The following is a 17,184-nucleotide window of genomic DNA, read 5'->3' on the forward strand; positions in this document are numbered from 1 at the left end:
AATTAGGGATGCTCAACCTCCTACAGCTCTCCTTCCCACCTTTTGTACTTAGCCCTTTTAAGTGAAGAAAGCTAAACCATTGGTATAATACCACAGTACTCAACTACTTCAAGTTAGTAAAGTTAACTATATACTTTTCGCTATATTTTAATTTCTTTATAATTATGAGAAAGATAAAATTAATATTTGGAAAACAGAATAAAAAGAGCAGTAGGCAGTAATATAATACGACCGTTTTTCCGTGGTTTCTTCGTTTTATTCAAAATTGCTTGTTTCAGAAAAATAATTAATTGAAAAAGCGCATATAAAGAAAGAATAAGTATTTAAGGCCCTATTTGGTGTTTATTCCACACGATAAACATTTGTAAAAGGTACATTCACTCTGCATCCCACAAAGGTGGCAAAAGCAGTATACTTTCTGTTGTCTCAGACCCGTTCTCGCTGGTAAAATTATTTGACGAAATGAAATTTTGTGAAGTATTAGGGTTTATAGTTTTAACGTAAATTAATATTCCTGGGAAGACCTTGTTCTATATAATTATATGTTTTTAAAGCCTTGCAAATCATCACACAGTCTCATATGGGCTCTAGGTTACTGTTGTAACTCTTTCCTAGACTAAACCTGCTTTGCTACAACTATTTATCCATGGTTTCAATAGTCACATGAAAATTCCAATAATTTTATTTTAAGAGCTTTTTAAACTCTCTTTAAAACACTCGTCAGGTAAACGGATCCTTATTTCCTATGTAATTCCTACTGAGATAGTCCCCTACTTTAGTGTTACTTTAACAGTTTAATTTCGTAACCTTTTTCTTCTTGAGACCCACGTAAACTTAAAAGTTTGGTATGTAAAGCCAGCAAATATTCTCTTAATTACTTCAAATTTAAATTATGCAACTAGATCTGCAGGTTGCAAACAAAAAGCTCACCAAAGTTAAACTTGCGCTATGACTTTCAAAGGTAAACTTCATTTTTCCTTCTTAAAAGTGTTTTTTTATTACCTGGCAAGCTACAGCCAGGCCCTATATAGAAGAGGGCCTTATATACTGCTCAATGTGATCTAAGATCGCACGAAAGCCAACCTAGGGGCGCTTGCACTATCACCACTGCCCCGAAGGACTGAAAAAGCGGAAAATATCGGGCCTGGACTTCCGCCATTCAACCTAGTATGGTGGAAAATTCCTAAAAACTTCCACCGGGAGAGGTAGTCTTAGGTACGAGATACGATAACATGTTAAATACGCAAAGCCATGATACCCGGATTGGGAGTTGTCGTCGTAGCTCAGCGGTTATGGGCTCATTGATGCGCATACTCAAAGTCGTGGGTTGGATTCCCACAGATGCAACTCTCTTTTACGGTCTGATGGCCGCGTATTTAGCCTTGACCTCTAAAATACTAATATTTTAGGCCACCCGGAGACATTGGCCAGCACCGCAGCCAGCCAGGCCTCCCCAATTATGAGCTCCTCAACTAGTAGGGAGTAGCCCATAATCGTTTTTGTAACCTCCATGCTCTTTTATGACACTTTTCGACATCTCTACTCTTTTTATTGTCATATTGCAAACATTATTAATCTACTTTTACTTAACATAGCTCATGACGTTTAATTACATGAAATTTATAGTGAAATTACTCATGGTCACTCTTTCATAATAAAACATTAATCCTCCTACCTAACGCCCCACGCAACCCTTGTCTTTTTTTTAAAAAATAGTGGACTTGGGAATACCGATTGTGCTGTAACGGTTCCCACCAATATACGTACATTTTCATTAGCATTTTCCCTTTTTTCTCTTTGTGTGACGACCATAAGCTAAGATTACTTATATTAAGATGAAAAAGGCTTTGCTTTTATAAAAAAAACAGGACCGAACATAATATATATCGATCGACAATACCTAATTACAAAAAGATTAATTTCAACTTGAGTCACGTCTCAAGTTAGAATTGGCATTTATGATGCAAGAGCCACGTAAAAATCAGATGCCAATAAGAGTTCGTGGAAAGGGCTAAAACAAACATGGAACTCATTTTTACGCCTTAAATATTCTCAAACCTTACATTTATTTATTCACTTAAATCTTAATTTTAGTGTTATAATTCCTTACAATTTTCTTGTATTTCATTATATTAACATGCATAACAGATTTTTCCCTTCAATATTACAAATTTTAGTATACTCTATACAACGTAAGGGAGGTGATTTCTCCCTTTAATTATGTCTGGCAAGCAAGGCAACGATTATCTTTTTTAAAAAAAATTGGTAAGCGTGAGATTAGCTTCATTAATGTTAAGATATGAAACCTTTATCAAAAATTTACTGTCCCTTTAGGTGGGTTTCCGATTTTTGACTGGTGGGGAAATCTAACGGTTTAAAAGTGTACTTTCTCCGGTTCGTATTTGTTACCTCCAAAAAAAAATTAACTATTACTAAATTTGGATAAATGTATGGATAAAAGAAACGATTTTAATAAGGAAGTATGGAATGAAGTTAAACGGAAATCATTTAGTAAAGAAAGGACGAGGTTATTCTGATACTCTAATAAAAGATGGGCGTCCACCACTTTTTTCGCATGGTGGGAATCTACAAATTAGTCGAGGGCATCGTTATCTTTCTTTACCTGTTTGTTAACTATAGCCCTCGGTATGCAGCGGTACGCACATAGTAAGGTTGTGAAGAGGAAAGGACTTGGTTGAATATATAGGGTCGCCCTTCGCCTTACTTAATAATAGTATATGGCCACTATGGGTGTCTCATAAAAACAAATATACTATTTTAATGACCGCTTATCATGTCAAGTTAGATTTAGTTCTTTACGCACGAATATATAGTCTCTAAAATATTAATAAAATATTTTAAAAAAGGGAAAACACATCTCCTTATTCCCCAAATTTTTTAATTTTCAAGCAGTCACAGCATTTTTATTCTTTAGATTCTAAAATCAAGGAGCAGTCCTTTTAAATTTGCAAACCCTCTTTCCCTAAATGAAAAAAACAGCTCACTACCAGGTATCCTAAAGGAGGTTGTGGTTGGGCTATAAACAAAATAATCTAGCCTTTCTATAAATATTAAGGTAAATAAAGTTACAAAGTAATAAAGTGATATAGTGTCCGAAAGAATAGAATGCTCGTTCTCTCGACCTTATTTACCTTGGATTTTTCTTTTTTTTTTTTTTTTTTTTTGTTATCTAGCTTAAAGTGTGACTATAGTAATGTTTTTTATAAGCTTGCAGACCAATGGGGATAAGGAAATAAAAAAATTGGAGCATGCAAAAGTTTTATGATATAGTCTTAAAATTTTGAATTAGCTTGTAAAATATCTTAATAAAGTTTTTTTTGAATTGGGGCTGTATTGTGTTTTTACTATTAGTCGATAAAGTGATCAAATTACCATACGCGGTTCAGCTTTTAGTCTGTTTTAGTTAACACGCCATTATTAGAGCTGCTTAAAACTTTAGCGTCGTTTGGTGTGAAAGGCGTAAACCGCAACTAATATGAATTTAAATGAATACAAATAGTTAAATAGGGCTTAGGCCCCATGATAAGCCAAAAAAGAGACCACTATGAAAAGGAGAAACATAATCTTTATTTTTTTTGCTTTCTACTTTAGTAGAACACTATAGCCAACTAGTATTTCTAGACTGTTAATTGTTATTTTGTTCTAGTATGCAAAGATAAAGAGGTTTAAGCAGAGACCTTAAGGGTCTCCTCCTCGGATTCAATTCTCAATTGTAGTATTTTCAACTATAACACCTTCCCTTTTAATTCGTTTTCTTTAAGTAGGACGGACTAATTCAAGTTTTAAACGAAAACTTATTTTATTTTTAAATGAAACAAAGGGTTCAAGCGTGCTAAGCTTGGTCTCCAGGGGGCCTGGAGTCTAGTACTTGGTTCCATCTCTCCTGGTGGTAATTTTTAGGTTTCCACAGCCTATGTTAAATGGGAGAAGTTCTGGATCAGTACACCGCCACTCCCCTTCTCAATATTTCGGAACAGTCATCTTGGGAAATAACACTATTTTTTAAATCATTTCATTCCTAGTAAACAGTATTAATTTTTTTATTGGTAAAAACGTAATTCAATAATATATGATGTACCCTCGGGAAAAATGCACTAATGGGAATTCGTGCACCAACCCCTGTCGAAGGAGGGGTGGCCAGATTGGAGCGGGTTAAAGTGCTTCTTTGAACTGACCATAGTAGATGGTTTAATTAAAATTAAAAATAGAGTCGCCTCCGCACTGCGTTTTTTTGGTTTTTATTTTGTTGGTTGAGGTTCCAGTCTATAGCTCTGGCTCGGAGCCCATTGCAGCTGATAGCAAATGTTACCTACTCTGACCTAAAAGACTAGAGGGTAAAAGGGCATTAATCATTTATAGGGTGCTCGTCCTAGTAATTGGTTGTTTAAAAGTAGTTATTAGTAATTTTTTTATCCAGTTAAAATCTTTTAATAGAGTAAATTATGTAATATTGTTCTTAGTTATAGGCGGTAATGAAGTTACGTTATAATACAGTGTTATAACGAAGGTCAATAATAAAGTAATTTTTTAAGTATTTTGTATATAAATTCCTTACCTATATATATAAATAAAGTACTTTTGTTATAGAAATATTATTTTGTTCGAAAGTATTAAGTTCGGGAAAGAAGTTTTCGTATTAAATAATAATGAGTCGACTTTATTTGTAGAATAAATTCCATGCAGATAGTTAATTAATTGCTAACCACAGGGAAAAGCAAAAACACAGGCTACACAATGCTCCCTTAAAAAATTAATTTTAAGTTCAGAGAAGGAGATTATCTTTTAAAAATGCTAGCTAGTGATATTTCGACTGTATACAGAGCTGTAGTGATAATAGACTAAGGCTATTTGGGAAGTTGCCTAACTCCCAAAAAACTTCGGAGTGTTGTTAAGTAACTGCCTAACCAAATCATTTTTAACTTGCCTTGAAATAAATTGCCCAGGTAGCGCGAAATTATTAATTACGAATTCTTATTATTACGTATCTACTTTGGAAACTAGAGCGAGGGGTTTAAGCCTTTTTATGAATAATAACTTTGGGCACGGATTTACATAACAGCACAACTGTCATGAAAAAATATTTTATTTGCTTATTTTCTCTCAATGTCTCCTGAGTTAATGGTGTGTAGATATTGCACGTGAAGGAGGTTGTTATTTAGATGTGTTAGTTCTCTAAGAGACTGATCTTGAGTAGCTTCCGCGTACGCTTGAAAAGATTGTAACGACAGAGTAAAAGAATTTGAAAAGAGTTCATTGGCCCCTGAAATCTGCTGCACTGCTCCAGTTACTTTATTATTCCCAAATGTGTATCTTAAGCCAATATTTCTAAAATTTAACTGGCCCTTAAGAAACGGGTTTCGATTGAACAATATATCCTCTTCTAATAATTCTTGAATATCTACTGCTTTCAACTCGGGACATGAGCTTTCCCTTTCTTTTTCAGGGGCCAAGAAGTCAGGTGAACTATTGAACTTCAAAATATTCTTTGATTCTTCCTTTGATGCGCAGAGTTCATTTTGAATAACCTCCGTATCCATCAACTTGAGATTTTTTTGCTTTTGGGAAATTTTTTCAGGCATACAGCTGTGATCCACTATATAATTATTTATTTACTTAGCGAGCTATCTTTCGAGTTAGAAAATTAGTCATAGTCATACCTTGGGAATTATGTTGATTTTCAAGATATTTGGTATATAAAGGAAATGCTATGCGGTCATTTTCGTGTTCCTTAGCTCGCAATTAAGAAAGTAAACTTTGTTAAAGTGGTAATCTGCAGATAAATTGTAAAAAATATAGAAATTACTTGTTTCTCTACTAATATTGTTGCCCGAGTAGGTAAGTTTGTAACGGTAAAACGTTTATTTTCTCTGCTAACAATTTGAGAGACACTAGTTGTGGATGTCACTTAAAGTTAAAAAATCAAAAATTTCAAAAGGTTATTCAATAAAAATTATTTTAACCATGCACCCCTTATGAACTTTAGTTCGTTTGCTTGTTCCATTTAAACACATAGTAAAGGACAATTAAAAAGGATACTGTTAAAAAAAAATTAGAAAGATATATGTAAAATAAAGACTAAAGTGTTGGGGGAACCCGCGCAAATCTTGCGCGCATAAAGCTACAATTTTTTAATGACGTACTAAAAAAATAGCGAAACTATTACCGTGTAAGGTTGAAGTACTTAGGAATTTTTTTTTGATTCTGGTGGGACTTGTTCTTTTTACTTCTATAAAATATACTTAAGAATTCAAATTAAAGATAAGGCAATAAAATTATTTAAATTTATCAAGTTCAATTGTTGCAACTTTAGTTAAACTCTAAGTCAGTGATACCGCTTTTTCGTTATTCTTATTTTTTTATTAAAAAATTACTTCATCTAAAAACTGAAAATGACGTTTTAAATTAGTGTGCCGCCAAGCCAACGGCGCCACTTGTTTCAGACATACTGGTAGTACTGATAGGCTTAAGAGTAAGAGGTGTGGCTAGTTGTTATTATGGCGTATCTCACAAATGTTCCTGTTTTAAAGGCTCTTGGTTGGCCTAACTTTTAAAATTTTAAGAAAATAATTGTTACCCATAAGGCATATTCTATACATTACAAAAGTGTACCCGAAAGGAAAGCTTAGCGTGGGCTTAGGGCTTGTTTGCACCAACTCTCCAAGCAAAATTCTATAATTGCGTATAGCAACCAGCTGTTTCTGGGCAATGTAATTTTCCCGAAAGCTTGTTAAACCTTTTATAAGTAGTAGTGTTTTACACTTGCTAAGTGTTCATACGTCTTTAAATATCTTATGTCAATAATGCAGTTAGCTAAGGTAATGCACGGGATTTGCTTTAATACTGCGCGGATTAATTTAAACGTCCCGTACTTTACCAGAGGTCGTTGCTTCAGAAGGATAGTGTGCTTAAGTAAATTAATGGTATTTATAACAGGTTTGTGGTCCTTCCTGATAACTTGAGGGAAAGAAAGATGACATTACGTTATGAAGGTACTTCACTTTGCAAGGCAGTACTCGATAAAACAGTTTTTTATGTGATTTAGTAGTGTAACAGAGGTTAGATTTCTAAGGGTAGCGATAATAACTGAGGTTGTTTAGTACTTATAGTGATGAGGGTACAAATTAGGGATTTTAGGGTTGGTTCGAAATAACAAATCTTCAACACTGCAGCTTTGTTCTAGGTGCTTATAATTGATTTGAGAGTTCAACTGAGGTGATTTTAAAACGATCTCAGTTGTTATGCGACTTCTCTACAACTTGGTGCTTGCATCCCATATCAAAATTAGGCCAAAAAAGATAGAGTTAGTTTCTCGACGTGAAAAAAATTCCATATTATGGGTGTTCGCAAGACTGGGTAGTGAAAAATATTCCTGTCCAATTTAGAAATATGCAAGAACCATAGAGTTCGCCAGTAAAACTTACCACTAGACAAAGTCGAAAGTTAAATGTTATGTCTTATCTTCATTGCTAATGTTGACAGCTTTAGAGAAAATTATTTACTAAAAATTTTTTTATTAATCTAATGTAATAACTGACTATGGACTTCCTGACAACAACAGTAACTTTTTTATTTGCACCTATGGCAAATACTAGGAGACCGTTTGATAATATTGGAATATCTAAGGACAAGGTTAAATTCGCAACCATCAAAGAATCGAAAAAGAGGGTTGCGACGGTGGGAATGGAACACAGGAACTTGAGCTTGCGCGTCAATGCTCTTACCCGCTAAGGAACGACGCCTCTACTCTCAATGAAATCCCCGAAGTTATGGGCTTTTTCGGGTGTTTCCAGTTGCCTCCACTAGCAAAAACCTTTTTCGTGATATGAACAGTGACAGTTAAAAGTATTGCGGCGGAATTTTAGCCTAAAGTGAGAGTAGCTGATTGAGGTGAAACACAAAGTTGAGTCTAGAAAAATTTTCTGGTGTGTAACCAAAAAAATTTAGTAAATAGGCCAAAAAATTTCATCCTTATTAAAGCTTAGTATGACAGATGTGTTAAAAGGTTAAGGTCATGTCTTAGACCTTTATATATTCCCAGAAACATCGTCTGTAGTAGTACTAACGTAAGTGAGTTTAACACTGCATGTTTTGGCTTAATGGCGTGTACAACCGTCGCAGAGAATGTCCAAACTTTCCACAACTTTTACACTTGCTTTGGTAGCTCGCGTCTAAGAATGGAATAATTCTAGTGTAAAGTTTATTTTATAGTAATAGTAGGGGCACTACAATAATTAAACTTACTCAACTCTATTTTAAATTTAAGTACCTAACTTAACATCCTTCTTTTTATTTCTCAGTGCATTTTAGGCTGGTAAAAAACATCAAATTATTGATTCACATATTCTAGTTTTAAAGACTTGTTTATAGTAGATAAACAAGATAAATAAAATATAGGTTTATATCAACGTACGAAAAAACTCTGTAATAACTTATTTGATAGATTTAAAACCACCCGAGGTATACAAGCCTACCACACCAAAAACACCGAGGAAAAAAAATAACAACTATTTCCTGGTGCTTGATCGGGTCAAGAAACATCAAATTTACGAGCCCACACTTAGTGATAGCGTAAAAATTAGATTTAAGCTTGTATTGAAGCAATATTTACAAGACCTTTAGCCCTAAACTCTAATGAAAATTCATTAAAATTCCATGTATTGCGCAGAAGGCAGAAGCGTGTGCCATCTCAACTTAATGTTTTTGTTTATTTCATAAAAAATATTGTACGTTATATTTCGATGAGGTTTTAATGAATTCGTTTGGTCAGTTAACTTGGAATATACATATCCAAGCTCGTAGACCTTTTTATGAAGTACTTACTTGCTTAACGTGATGTCATGATTTCTACTTGTCGCAACTGAACTAGTAATATTAAGAATAATACGTTTTTACAGAAAACAACCGTTAAAATTTAATTTCTTTATTTAAATGTTCTTTAATGAACGAATTATAATACGAATATCAAAGCTTAGCATTAAATTACTGTTTTTCTTCTTCTTTCATATTGTCTTCCGTTTTGTTGCTCTTTTTTCGTATTCATTTATTTGAAGCCTCCTTGTCTTGTTATGGGCTCTAAACTTTGAGCCGCCGCATATATAGAAAATAACACTGTTTTTATTAATATCTATCATTATATTGAACCATACCAATAGCATTAGTTAAAATAGTGGGCAACTTAATAGCAAATGAACGTCCTCAATTGGATGCTATTAATCAATATAAGATTGCACAGGTACGACACTTCCCTTGTTTTTATGACGGCTAAGTTGTCTTAAACGTAGTAATTTAAAATATTTCTTCCTCCACGAGTGTTTGGCTATTATTGCAGCGCCGGAGATAGGCCTCACCGATATGTTTACTTAAACTTTGTTAAATTATTAGTTTTGGCAAGAGAACAAAGAGTTGAGGTGTTTAGAGTTTAATTTCCTAAAAGCCCCAATTATTATCTGTTTGTCCTTTTAACGGCTTTATTATTGTTAATTTTTATTAAGGAAATGAAAACCGAATTGCACGGAATTTGTAAAGTATAATCATCTATTTAAGGAATCAAATAAATTGCCTTTCTGTACACATCTTTAATACATGAACGACCTAAACATTCCTAGGCAAGTTAAAAACAGCGAATATTTTTAAAGGCTGTAGAAATCCTACCGGTTCATATAATCATGCTTACTCATATAGAAAAAATAAAAAGAAGGTAAAAACCTTAAATTCATTAACGCTGTGGCCTAAAAGTTATGCATGGCCTTACAGCTAACTTATTTTGCGGAGGTGGTCACTCCCCCTAATCTTTTTCGTGATAAGGGAAATGTATTAAAAATTACATATACAAAAATAAACCATACAGATATAAAATTTAAAGATAAACCAATTAAAAATATAATAAACTAATATTTTTAGAATAAACGCGATTTTGAAGAGTTTCACCAGAGGCTATGTTTAGAAACAATATATACAAATATGGTAATTATTAACTCTGACGAAACCAATTTAAACATTTATTTTTTTAAAAATCTAAAAATATATATAAATTGAAATACTTTTTAACCTTTTGAGTAGGTATATAATCTGCCTGATTGTAAGAAAAAATCCAATAAAAATTTACAGCATTTAATTAAAAGAAGGATTAACTTAATATCCAATATCCAATGATTTATAAATTAATCTAGATATTCTAGATTATTTAAACACTTACAAGAATAGACAACAATCCCTATTATCTCTCCTCGGCTCTTTATTTTGTTTTTAATTTCATTTCTTTATTATTTATTTTTATTTAAACTTATACATATTTTTTATATCTGTTCTTATTTTTTCTATATTTTACTCTAAATCTTAATAGATTACCTTTTTATAAGGGGATGTGGACGATGCGCACTCATTCCTATGACCACTAACAGTCGGAGTCCCGCAGAATACTCTATTATCACACCTACTCTTTGCACTTTATGTACGCGACCTGCCACAGTCTGCCAACCCCCACAAGCTGATTGATTGCCTTATATGCGGATAAACACATACTTACCCCTGTCAAAGTCACCTGCCCTTTCGAGTTAGCTTTTGCAGTACTACATAGTGACGCTTGCCAACTGGTGCCGGGGTTGGAGAGTTACTATTGACGCGGTAAAGAACAAAGGCCCTTTTTATTACAAAGAAGCTCACTACACCACTACCGCCGCTCAACTTGAAAAATAAAGTAATTCTTTGGTGCCCTGAGGGGAAATACCTGGGTGTCATTATCGACAATAAGCTCACGTGACCCGCACGTAAACTATCTAGCAGCAAAGGTAAAGGCGGCGGGTTAAACTCTTTTTACTTGTGCCCGAAGCAAACTCTCGCTGCACAACAAGCGACGCTTGTATTTGTAGTGCATCCAACCGATCATGATATACGCGGCTACCGCCTTGGCCTTCGGCTCACCGGTAGTAGCCTCTTTGCTTCAAGTGAGATAAAACAAGCTGCTACGCCTCCGCCTTATGACGGGCCCGCCAAGGTTTGTTCGCAACGAGTCCTTACATTAAGACCTCCAGATTGAACTTTGGGTAACGTTTTTTTACGCAATGTTATCGCCACCTACGATCGGCTCAATCAGCACACCAGTCGATCACTAACACATGAGGTCAACTACCAAATCTGGGTCGGAGCACGCTACTGCCGACCGCTCACTGAACTTTAAATAAATATGAATTACGGGTAGAATTATTTTTAATATATATATATGAGATTGCTTTAGCACAAGCCTTCTTGGTGCAATCAGTTAAAATACTTGGTGCTCTTATTGACTCTAGACTTATCTTAAGAATTAAATTTCTGCTTTATATCTTCTCATTTTTAAAAGAAATCTTGAAAATAAACTCCTTATATATAAAGCTATTCTCAGGCCTATTAATAGTTACGCTTCTGTCTCATGATCTTACTGCTCGACTTTACTCATAAACAGACTTCAAATTCTTAACTACATCATGAATGTGATTTTAAACCTTTTTTGCTTTACCTTGAACGGAGGGCTATAAGATGTATTACTCAATATGACGAATACCCCAACAATTTAATAACTAATGCCTTGGACTATGCTTCTGCAAATTTTATAAAATATAATTTACTAAATATTATTTGGATCTATCTTAGAAAATCGAGTATTGAAACGTCTCCAGAACATTTATTACATGATTATTATATTTTGAATTTTAGGTGGGGGGAAGGGGAAGGGGGAATGTGTAATACGCTTAAATCGCAAAGACATCGCTGTCTTTATGTTATGAAAGATGATCCGAGAGGCCTTAATTTATAAAGGGGGCCACCCTCTTCAACCATCACCGTAATGAGGGAATTTAAGCAGTTTAAGTTATTGCAGACGACTGTCGTAGGTCAAAACGATAAATAAATAGACAAATAACACAAGCCTAAAGCTAGTGGGTACGCTATCAACCCTGTGGAGAGCTCGTAAAGTCGGTGTTTTTCTTTTACGACCTTATCGAGCATCAGGAAATATCATTACTAATAATAGTATAAGAACTCCTGTCCTTTTTGTTCTCCCCTTATCCGTTCCCTGTGTCACTAGAATGTAGGTCAAGGGTTTAAGTTACTATATACAACGATAATAGTACGGTGGAACATATTATAGATAAGATAAATATAACGTGGGGTTGCTGACTTTTTTTTTTGCTCCGTACTCTTGCCTTAGCTACTTTATTGTCATAGATTGACAGCAGACTAAAGGACCAGAGTTACAATGTAAATAGCGATTTTAGTTAAAGGACACGAAAAATACAAAAAGGTAAACTTGTAGAAGGGGTTTAAGTAGGGTGAGTTAAGTAACTTAGAGGTCTAGAGATCCATTAAGTAGGTATATGTCATTAATTAGTAAAAGAGAAATTTCTAACAAAACTATTAAGAGCAAAATATTGAAAAATAATATAATTCGAGATTAAAATTTAATATCTGCAACAAATTTTTAGACGTGCTTCCAAAACGTAGGTAGCATCCATTAAATGTATTCCGTGTTCTTAAATAATAATGCAGTTTCTTTGCGAAGTATTCAGTTTACAAAATAAGCTGATCCAGGGAAAACTTTAATTGAGTAGTCAGGGGGCGAGGACAAACTTTTCATGTAAAATTTCTCCACCCTTTCCTATTTTTTTTAGCCTTTAGCCTTGAAATCTTCCCTATTTAGCGATTGTCCTGTATAACGAAGTTAATTGGGGCATTCAAATTTGTTTGTGTACTATGTCACTTGGTCGATGGCTAGTGTATATGAGATAGTAAAATTTCTGTTTGGAGTCAACTAACTATTGGAGAAGGGTATAGTCAAACTAAAGACAAAGAACTATGGCTTTCAATAACGCACAAAAAATTGAACAAAATTACTCTTTTTTGCTTAAGCATAACTCTTTAATCTTCTATCATACATAATCAAAGCTACAAAGAAAAATGGCAAATTATTATTTTTTTGAAATTTACTAAACTTAAAAAAGTTTTAGTTGACGAAATTAAGTGCAACTTTTGCTTGTAAGATAACTGAAATTACATGACGTTGGCTCCCAATGAAAATCTATAAAATGCTTCTTATAACTCTCTATAAAGATAGTTGAAAGAATTATAACTGCAAATATTTGTGTTAAACGAAATTTATAGTCACAACGTGGCATACGGTCTTTTCATAGTAAGGTTAAATATAAATATTTATTTTTCACTTACTTACGGGCTTCACTTGAGACCACTTGAATACTGGATGGGTAACAGTCATTATTATGTAGTTTATCGATATTTATTGTTTTATAAATATAATATTTATTTATTTAATTATATACAATCTGAGTTTATTTCTATTGTCATATATGACTTTCAAAACTCAAATCTCTGGGTTTACACCACGAAGGGCTACCACACAATGCAAAAATAGGACAATTTAGTATTTGATACCAAAAGTGTTGATAAAAAAATAGAGGCCTCTTATAAAACAACTAACTTATTTAAACAAAACTAAAAATTAAGTTTAATAACTTTAATTAGAAATAAATTCTCTAAAAGCTTGACATTTGCGCTTCTAAATAAAAAAAGCTTACAGCAAACAACTTCATGATTTCTATAAATTATATATAACAATAAATTTTGAAAACTTTATATATAAGGACAGTTAAAAAAATTTATTTATAATTGTTCCACAAAGTGGTGTAAATCAGCTATTAAAGTTAGCACTTCGCTTCGACTACTCATTGTCTCCACATTGCTTTAATTGTTTTTTTCATACTCATTGGAGGGGATCAAAAAGGTGTTGTAAACCATCCCTTATTATAAAACGTAAGAAGAAAATTTCGCAAGTCAAACAATCTCAATAGCACTACCAACCTCGTTGGCCGTTAATAATAGCCTCCCACCATGGATCTTCCTCCTTCGAAGTAACCTGTGTTAATATTGTTATTATTTAGGGTTCTTACTGTCCAAAGTATTAAAGAAGCAATACATAAACGTGAGAGCCGGCTTTGAAGGATAACTCCTCCTCGCTTTGTCTGGTATAATCGTTCAAAGCACGATCTATTTGAAAAAATTGTAGCAGTGTATCAATAGAAAAGCAACGAATAAAAAAAGTTTAATAGAACATAAATAAAATCTTTTTAACTAACTCGATGGAGAAATTAACTCGAACTTTAATATATAATAGGAAATGTACACTCCACGGCGTTTGGACTCTGACTAGAAGACTTCAAGGAGTACAAGTTCAGGTTTGATACTGAACCCGCTGAAAATAAAAGGTTAAAAAAGGTCAGCTTTAAAAATCTATCTTTTCTGGATTAACTGTTTAACAATTACAGCGAAGACACGCCTTTTTAGAAGCTAATAAACAAAATAATTAGTTTTTTAATAAAAACAAAATAATTAGTGAAATTTTGATATCGTATATAGATTACAAGCTTCAGATATGATCCCTCGAGGGCTACCTAATTTACAATAGTCGACAGATGGGATCTCCTCTATTACAGAAAGTTACTAAGGACTTACAGAAGAATAGGGCAAACAAAAACAGTTTACTTAAACGGACTGTTCCAGTAGAAATATTTCTTATTAATAACTGTATCTCTTCGTTTACATCTATATTATTAGAGGCATCCAAAAGTTTTTTGTATATCTAATAACGATTTCGCCGGGAGTGAGCGTATACAAAAGCAACAAAAGGCACAAAAACCGACTCTTTCGGTTTCCTGGGCGCAGTGCCTACCGGCTTCTGCTATATTCATAAAAGTATTCTTTGTAAAGGAAATTCTATCCTCTTCTAACTCCTGATAAATCTGTACGAATCGTAACCGTGTTTATTTTTTATTCCTACCAAGATGACGCCAGTGCAAACCTCACAGAGAACTGTAAAGTCGCTCTCCCACTGCTGCTTTATATCGTTATAAGATCGCACAGCCTCAAAGTAGGCGATTTCCAAGGTGTCCACAGCGGTCTTGACTTTGCAAAGTTTCCCTTGATTCTCAACATCGGCCATAAAACTTTAACATAGTAAGTAAATTTTATAGAAAACAGTCTCACTTTTTCCGTTTGGCTTTGTGCGTCCAACGCCTCGAACTCTTTACACTTTGTATAATACAGTTTTTGGGTCTTTAACAAGAATAAAAGAGTTGCTGTTACGGTAAAAAATATGCCCCCAAAAAAGTTTTACACACCCTTGAAACTTTCTCATAAGCCTTTAAACGTTTTTCGTGAGTTTTATGGCACGAATCTTCAGCCTTAAGAAAAAATTTATATAATATCATATGCAGTGCAAGGTTGTTCGTGTAAAGTCAGAAAAGTTCTTATCCATCCAACAGCACGACAATGCAGTTTAATTTTATATAAAATAATAGATAACTTGTTAACTCTGCAATAAACAAAACAACTTTTTATTGAAAAAAAAAAGGATTTAATAATAAATTTAAAAAGTATAATTTGACTAAATGAAACTTTTCCGATCTTTATTTTATTTAAATTTTCTCTTTGTCTTATATTTTACTTTTTCGATTTTTTATTTGTGAACATAATAGGTTCTTTTATTGTAAATTATTATAATAATGCTTCAGAATATAATAAATCTACTCCGCCTTTTTACGTTATTGAATTCATAAACTTTGGAATTCTACTCTCTTTGGCTGTTAGCATTTATAAAGAAGTTTTAAATTATATAAAAATTTATAAAGCCGAAAGTGTGGGCTGCCATGGGATTTAACCCACTAATTTCTCTAAGCGAAAACTAGGACGTGGTGATACTGATACTAAAAATATTGCATTCTGTTGATTTTTTGCTCAGATTGTTTTTTAATAAAAACTTTTTCCTGTATAAAACACAAGAAGTAGACAATTTCAACATAAGTGATGTTTAAGGGTCTTAGTTATAAATATATAGTGCTTTTACCACAAAGAAATGCAACTCTAATACGTGAATTATAAAACGAGCCCAGAGCTGCTCACTTTAACGTCTTTTTTAATAACCACTTAAACCAAACAGAATCCTATACTCCAACTTTTTATAATCGGTTTCTATTTTGGCAAACATCCACAAATTATTAATAATAGGGGCTTTGAAATAAATTACTGATAGAGAAAGAAATATTCACTTCTAAAACTCACAGACAACATAACTGGTAAAGAGCTATAAAAAGTAATTCCGCTGATGCAAACAAAGTGATAAGCTTAAACAGTAACTACTCGTACGCATAAGCAACTTTATGACATGCTAAGAAGATAGTCAAAGTTTCGAACAACCACCACTAAATTTTTAAACTAATTTGAAAGTAAATGCTTTGCCTTCTTAAAAAAAGAATAAAAACTACTTACAATTTTTCTTCTTCGCCTTTGATGGTTATTAAAAGATTTTAGCTCTGGAAGATACTCATTTTCAAAAACATCTGCTACAGTGAGATGTGTTTGGCCAACGCTGTGCGTTACTAATATTTAAAAAAGATTGAAATTGATTTTTATTAAAAATTAATTAAACAACCAGCCAATAATGTGTCCCAACAATGCTTAAGTTCTCCGTGATTATCTCTATGCGAAATGGAACCTGCAAGCTTCATAAATGCGTTTCCATAAGATTTTTCAAATTCTACTCTAATAGTATTACATAACTTTAAACCACCAAACTGTAACATCAGCGTGAAAGGGGAGTTAAATAATTAGTATAAACATTGACACAAACTATAAATCAAATTTACCTTCTACGCATATTATTTTTATATAATACTTTACAAAAGCGATTATTGTACTTTATTTGCAACAAAAAAATATGTACTCATAAGTTAGTACTTTTTTCTATAAAATTCTTCAAAGGCTTCTCCCATAGACTTGGCATCGTGCATGCGCTTATTTAACACTTCAAAACCTAAAGCAGAATTTGGAAAATGCAAATATAAGTTAAGTAAAAATATATATTGAAAATTATATATTTATATTATATAACCTTCTGAACTTTCGGCATTCTCGTGTCCTGACTTGCCCTTGTAAAATAAAGTAAAACAAAATGTTATGAAAGATCGTATAAAATACCCAGAAAAAATCAGTAAACTTGTGGTTATCTGAAGCTTCCATTATAGGACGAAAGATTTTTCGACTTTTAGGGAAAGAGATTATTAAATTATAGTTCTTAAAAACTCAAACTCATTTAGTCCTTAACAAAGTAACAGAAAAGCT

The 17,184-nt window shown here is 33.1% G+C and overlaps 2 protein-coding genes and 1 long non-coding RNA gene across 3 annotated transcripts; 1 reads left to right on the plus strand and 2 right to left on the minus strand.

Annotated features, from left to right (window-relative positions):
* Positions 1 to 5,111: 5,111 nt before the first annotated feature.
* On the minus strand, positions 5,112 to 6,022 carry LOC135145158 (uncharacterized). The gene is made up of 4 exons (XM_064077256.1): positions 5,982 to 6,022; positions 5,825 to 5,909; positions 5,679 to 5,748; positions 5,112 to 5,614 (listed from the first exon to the last, which is right to left on the minus strand). Exons 1-4 carry the CDS (start codon positions 6,020 to 6,022, stop codon positions 5,112 to 5,114), a joined length of 699 nt encoding a protein of 232 aa, XP_063933326.1.
* Positions 6,023 to 13,646: 7,624 nt separating this feature from the next.
* Positions 13,647 to 17,184, minus strand: LOC135145189 (proline-serine-threonine phosphatase-interacting protein 1-like). The gene is made up of 15 exons (XM_064077301.1): positions 17,041 to 17,184; positions 16,955 to 16,991; positions 16,801 to 16,876; positions 16,496 to 16,605; positions 16,333 to 16,442; positions 15,186 to 15,248; positions 15,052 to 15,120; positions 14,867 to 14,992; positions 14,709 to 14,807; positions 14,551 to 14,647; positions 14,430 to 14,492; positions 14,192 to 14,260; positions 13,985 to 14,055; positions 13,870 to 13,924; positions 13,647 to 13,808 (listed from the first exon to the last, which is right to left on the minus strand). Exons 1-15 carry the CDS (start codon positions 17,080 to 17,082, stop codon positions 13,753 to 13,755), a joined length of 1,143 nt encoding a protein of 380 aa, XP_063933371.1. The 5' UTR covers positions 17,083 to 17,184; the 3' UTR covers positions 13,647 to 13,752.
* Positions 13,669 to 14,258, plus strand: LOC135145190 (uncharacterized). Its single transcript, XR_010283354.1, has 3 exons — positions 13,669 to 13,919; positions 13,968 to 14,033; positions 14,183 to 14,258. It is a non-coding gene; the product is annotated as an uncharacterized LOC135145190 (long non-coding RNA).

The sequence above is a fragment of the Zophobas morio genome, unplaced genomic scaffold, assembly GCF_036711695.1.
Source record: "Zophobas morio isolate AGI-343-1 ecotype UQ-CSIRO unplaced genomic scaffold, CSIRO_AGI_Zmor_V1 ptg000131l, whole genome shotgun sequence".
Lineage (NCBI taxonomy): Eukaryota > Metazoa > Arthropoda > Insecta > Coleoptera > Tenebrionidae > Zophobas > Zophobas morio.

Bases quoted from the DNA above. Each gene is read 5' to 3' on its own strand.
- LOC135145189 (XM_064077301.1), bottom strand. From the start codon at position 17,082: ATGGAAGCTTCAGATAACCACAAGTTTACTGATTTTTTCTGG. The intron at 15,249-16,332 runs GTAAGTAGTTTT...TTTTTTCTTAAG, and splicing joins AAAGGCGAAGAAGAAAAATT to GCTGAAGATTCGTGCCATAA. The intron at 14,056-14,191 runs GTACATTTCCTA...TTTTTCAAATAG, and splicing joins GAGTCCAAACGCCGTGGAGT to ATCGTGCTTTGAACGATTAT.
- LOC135145158 (XM_064077256.1), bottom strand. From the start codon at position 6,022: ATGGAACAAGCAAACGAACTAAAGTTCATAAGGGGTGCATG. The intron at 5,749-5,824 runs GTAATTTCTATA...TTGCGAGCTAAG, and splicing joins CAATATTAGTAGAGAAACAA to GAACACGAAAATGACCGCAT. The intron at 5,615-5,678 runs GTATGACTATGA...ATAATTATATAG, and splicing joins AAATCAACATAATTCCCAAG to TGGATCACAGCTGTATGCCT.